This window comes from Cariama cristata, unplaced genomic scaffold, assembly GCF_000690535.1.
Source record: "Cariama cristata isolate BGI_N322 unplaced genomic scaffold, ASM69053v1 scaffold36418, whole genome shotgun sequence".
In the NCBI taxonomy this organism is placed as follows: Eukaryota; Metazoa; Chordata; class Aves; order Cariamiformes; family Cariamidae; genus Cariama; species Cariama cristata.
The window spans coordinates 2,810-7,629 of NW_009630115.1; the positions used below are offsets into that span (position 1 = coordinate 2,810).

Genomic DNA, 4,820 nt, shown 5'->3' on the forward strand with positions numbered 1-4,820 from the left:
GTTTGCACGTAGATCTAAGTGAATTTAGTTGGCTAAGATTTCATTGAGAGTGCTTTTTAAACTATTATGTTTCTAGAATGGAAGGATTAGATTTAAAACCAGAAGCAGTTACAATTTCCTTGGAAATCCATAACTTTGGATATACACTATTCTAAAATCACTTGTGTAGCTGCTTTTATATGCTTATTCAAAGACATAGTCTTAACTTGTAAAGATGTGGGAACTGTGAAGCAAGGTATCAACTTACAAGTTAATTTTGACAAGGGGCCTATTAGACTGAATAAAAGGAGTAAAATCCTAAGCATTTTGTTGACCTGCTTTTTTTTTAATTACACATCATCTACCTCAGTGTATATTTATACCTGTGAGTGTATTTAACATTATAATCTGTAGCACTGGTTAAGAATTTTTGAGCTGGTAAATATTTTTGAAGTGTCTTCAATGTTCACATTACAATCAAATCTGTTTTGTAGGTGTCTGGAGTGATAGTTTAATTAGGTTATGACTGTTCAGTCTGCTCTTACAATAATGCTGACTTGACTTGTCAAGGGCATATGCTCAGGAATACAGTTTGGATTCTGAAAATTAATTGCTTCAGTGACCAAAATTATAAGACCTTGGATCATAAGAAATGAGAAGTTATAATTGCATTTTAAATTTAGATCAGTTTAGGTTATTACACTTTCCTAATGCTGCCTAACTAGATATTTTTTTTCCTTCTGATTTGGGAAGCTTTTTGATGAATGTAGCAGAAGGTGGTGTAGAAGAAAATGGTGGGTTGTAATATAAAGTTTCATGGAGCAGGGATAATCTAACTGGATAATTTTAATCTTGTTTCCTGTAGGATTTTATGGAAGACCTTGGGTTATGGAGCAGAGGAAAGAGCTTTTTAGAAGGCAAGTCATGCTTCATCTTACTGCAGCACATTCCATCGCGATATAATCATAATCTTGCACTTAAGCATGGCAAGAATTATTGTTCTAACCTAGAGCAACTTTTTGCCTAATATCTATATTCCTGGGGACTCGTATTCACCTTTCCATCTTACCTAAACTGAATTTGTCCAATATTGGTTGTACACAAAGTTATTGTGACTTAATAGTATAACACAATGTTCAATAAATTACATCAAGTAAAAGAATTAGATCAAGTAAAATGTAGAATTCCTGAATTTGTAGGCTGTTTTCCCAATGAAGGCTTTTTTCCTGTGTTTATAGACTTCAGAAGTGGGGACTAAATACATACCTGTATGCTCCGAAGGATGACTACAAGCACAGGATGTTCTGGCGAGAAATGTACTCTGTGGAGGAAGCGGGTAATTACTTTTATTTCTCCTCTGTGTTTTCTGTAAATAGCCTTTTGAATGAATTGGCCGTTGCTACATCTGCTTGTGTGTGTTTAATCACAGTAGCCATTTCCAAAGGTGGGTGGAGGCCTGTTCTTCATACCCTGCAGATGTATTTAGTGGAGCTTTGATACAAGCATGGATTTACTTTTAACCATAACTCTGCAGATGATTTCTAAAACTGCTTTTAAGGCTTTTTCTTACGAGATTTACTTTTTTCCAGGGAAAGGTTGCTCAGAATTATTCTTCTGGCTCTTGAACATCTGGGCCATATTTTGAAGTAGAAATTATTTGCTTCGGAAAAGAAAAAAGATTGATGAGTAAATAGCATGCCCTTTTACGTCATTCATTAAGTGCTTGTCTCAATGAAGAGAATACTGGTTAGAAAAGCATCTCCTGACTAGTCAGAACATAAAAGGCCTGTTGAAGCTGGTGTGAGGCTTTTTATCCACCTCTGGCATTTATGAGATCTACAGTGTTTTATTAGCCTGTGGGGATTATCGTTTTCCTTAGGTGAGAGGAAAAATTGCAGTTGTTCGAAATTAAGTAATCCTTCTTGGAGGCCGCTTTGAGTCACTGCAGAAGTATAATCTAAAGGATACTGCAAGATAATTGCCAATAACAACAAAGATTGTTAAATATTCTAAAAACAATTCCCTTTATTCATTGCATGGAAGATTAAATTTCAAGTTTGTTTCTTAAAGCGACTGCTTCTGCAGTGATGTTTCTTGTGCCTCAGCCTTCAGTCATATGAATAGTATGTGAATCGGTGTCATGCAGGGTGATAGTACTATATTGAACTGTCTCTTAGTATGTGTGACAAAAGTGGAAAAACTGAGTAATAATTCTAGAACTGTTGATGGACATACTGTAAAAACAGACTACGTCCATGTTTGTATCACAACATTGAGATAAAGAGAATTTTTAAAATCTTTAGAAAATTTTCAACATGGTAAATAACAACACAAGGACAATATAAGGACAGTTGTTATATTCCTTTTGCCATAATTTCTGAGAACTCTTCCAGATAATTTGTTGCTATTTGCTGTGCTATTTTTAAGAAAGTCCAGCAAAATATTTTTTCTAATTATGATAAAAGAGGCATCTGCATTTTATAATTTACTTACAATGGTGTCTGAGATTTTTTTTTTAATTGTTGAATCCTTCTGAAATATTTGAATTTTATTTCCAGAGCAGCTAATGACTCTCATATCAGCTGCACGAGAACATGAAATTGAGTTCATCTATGCAATCTCACCTGGACTTGACATCACTTTCTCGAATCCTAAAGAGGTATCCACATTGAAACGCAAGCTGGATCAGGTAAGTGTGTCATAAACTTACCACAGTTGCAGTGCTACTTAATTTGAAAACTTCAATACCCTACTCACTCTTGCAGCTTTTCACTAGCTTCTTTAATATTTTCAACACTGGTGTTAATTTGGATGCCTCTGAACAATTCCAATGGATGTGTTTGGGTTACATTGCAGAAGTGGCCAGTGATCATTTAGATTTAAAAAAAAGAAAAGTCTTGCTATTGATTCTGAAGGCTATTCTTGGGAGCTTTTCTTCAGAGTATTTTAGGGCCTTGAAGCAAGGAGGCATTTCTAAAGCAAGAACTCTTATCGGCAAGAAATGCCTTTGGGGGCAGACCTGACATACACATCTTCTTTGTTCTCCTAATTGACTCCTCTCCTTTGTCCAAAAGCTATTACAGAGTTAGCTTTTTTCCAGCTGTCTGTCCAGTTGAAATCAGCTTTGGATTGTTAAAACTGGAACAGATTGCAGGTCTTTAGAGGTCTAATCTTTGAGAGAAGCCTAGTGGTGGGTCAGAGATAGTCGTTTATTGTGAAGGTACCGAAGTCTGTCTTACCTCCTAAACCTTTTCTCCTCCATTTCTGTAGCTTTTCCTTTAAGATAGATTAGATTTAAAAATTCTACGGTTTGATTTAAAAAAAAAAAAAAGTGAAAATAATTTAAAAAATTAAACCTTTTGCTCTTGTCTCTTCTATTAGGTTTCCCAGTTTGGCTGCAGATCTTTTGCACTGCTGTTTGATGATATCGATCACAACATGTGTGCAGCAGACAAAGAAGTTTTCAGCTCCTTTGCTCATGCTCAAGTCTCGATCACAAATGAAATTTATCAATATTTAGGAGAACCAGACACATTTCTTTTCTGTCCTACAGGTAAAATAAGATGAATCATTTAGTTCAGCCTTAAAGGAGGGGGGCTGTTATCTTACTGATTGAAAAGCTGATTTAATATTTAGTCACTGCTTTAAGGAGTGTTTTGGAGTTGTTTGAAGAAAATGACTTAAAAAGAAAGGTTCAAGTAATTCAAATATATGCAGAGTTCTCGCCAAATCTACACATCTCTGGAAGGCTTAATGCCAAGCAAAGAAGGTGGCTTGATAGAATGGTTCAAGAAGTTTGAACTGAAAATTAGGTTAAAGGAAGACTTCTGTTTGACTTGTACGAAAATGGTTTTGCTTCTTGATCTGGCTAGCTGTTAGTTTCTTAGAATTTTCTTAAAGTAGAGATACAGCGCATTCTGTGCTGACTTCTGTCATTGACACCTGTTTTTAATAAGACTACCCACTTTCACTAGTCACTGAGTTATTTTTTAACAAATAAAATAAGATGACTTGCACTTGGGTCCAATCATTGCTTTTTTTAAATTACAAGCTTCCTCTAGTACCTGTAAGAATATTGTAAGGGAGAGAGAATCACTGTGTTCAGAGGAGTGGATTGTTGCAATGAAAATTCAATTCAGTAGCAATGTTATCATCATTGTTAATTTTTTTATCCTCTTACACTGTTGTAGTTTGGTTCTGTTGCAGACCTCCTCTCAGACGAAGAGACAGATTCTGGTGTTGATGTTTTTTAGGTAGTTGCACTTCGTAATCAGTCTTAGGGTTTCTAGTTCGCTTGTGTAATGTCTGCTTTAACATGCCCTTCTATTTATGGACTTTATTAATTTTTTTCCTAATTTTGTCATTTGAGCAATTTTAAATAAATTCTCTACCTTTCCTTTCTGATCTTTAGACTAAGTATCATTCTTAATGTCCTTTTTATTTATACTTTAGACTTTTGGGCCTTTCTTGGTTAATTTTTTAGATGTTTCTCTTTTCAAATGGTAGTATTCTCTCAATTTGTTCATAGGAGAGTTGGATATGTTGTCGCGCTTGTGCGTCCTTCTACTAACAGTGACATTCTCTTTTCCTGTGCAGAGTACTGTGGAACTTTCTGTTACCCAAATGTTGCCCAGTCACCATATTTACGGACTGTAGGAGAAAAGCTGCTCCCTGGCATCGAGGTTCTGTGGACAGGTAAAAATTGTGTGTTTTTTGGTTTTTTTTTAATTCACTGTTAGTGATAAAAATTATTTCTCATAAGTATTTAGTAAAATAAACTGTCGAACTACTTGGGAGTTGAATCTTCAAGCATATGCAAAGCCTTCTGATTATCCTCTTTC

General features: G+C 35.2%; 1 protein-coding gene across 1 annotated transcript in view; it reads left to right on the forward strand.

Annotated features, from left to right (window-relative positions):
* Positions 1 to 844: 844 nt before the first annotated feature.
* Positions 845 to 4,820, forward strand: part of MGEA5 (meningioma expressed antigen 5 (hyaluronidase)) — a gene marked incomplete at its 5' end in the record, with an annotated part of 20,101 nt that continues 16,125 nt past the window's right edge. Inside the window, 5 exons of the mRNA XM_009705398.1 lie at positions 845 to 896; positions 1,218 to 1,315; positions 2,538 to 2,668; positions 3,361 to 3,532; positions 4,576 to 4,674. Coding sequence (XP_009703700.1) covers positions 845 to 896; positions 1,218 to 1,315; positions 2,538 to 2,668; positions 3,361 to 3,532; positions 4,576 to 4,674 — 552 coding nt within the window. The remainder of the gene's footprint in view (positions 897 to 1,217; positions 1,316 to 2,537; positions 2,669 to 3,360; positions 3,533 to 4,575; positions 4,675 to 4,820) is intronic.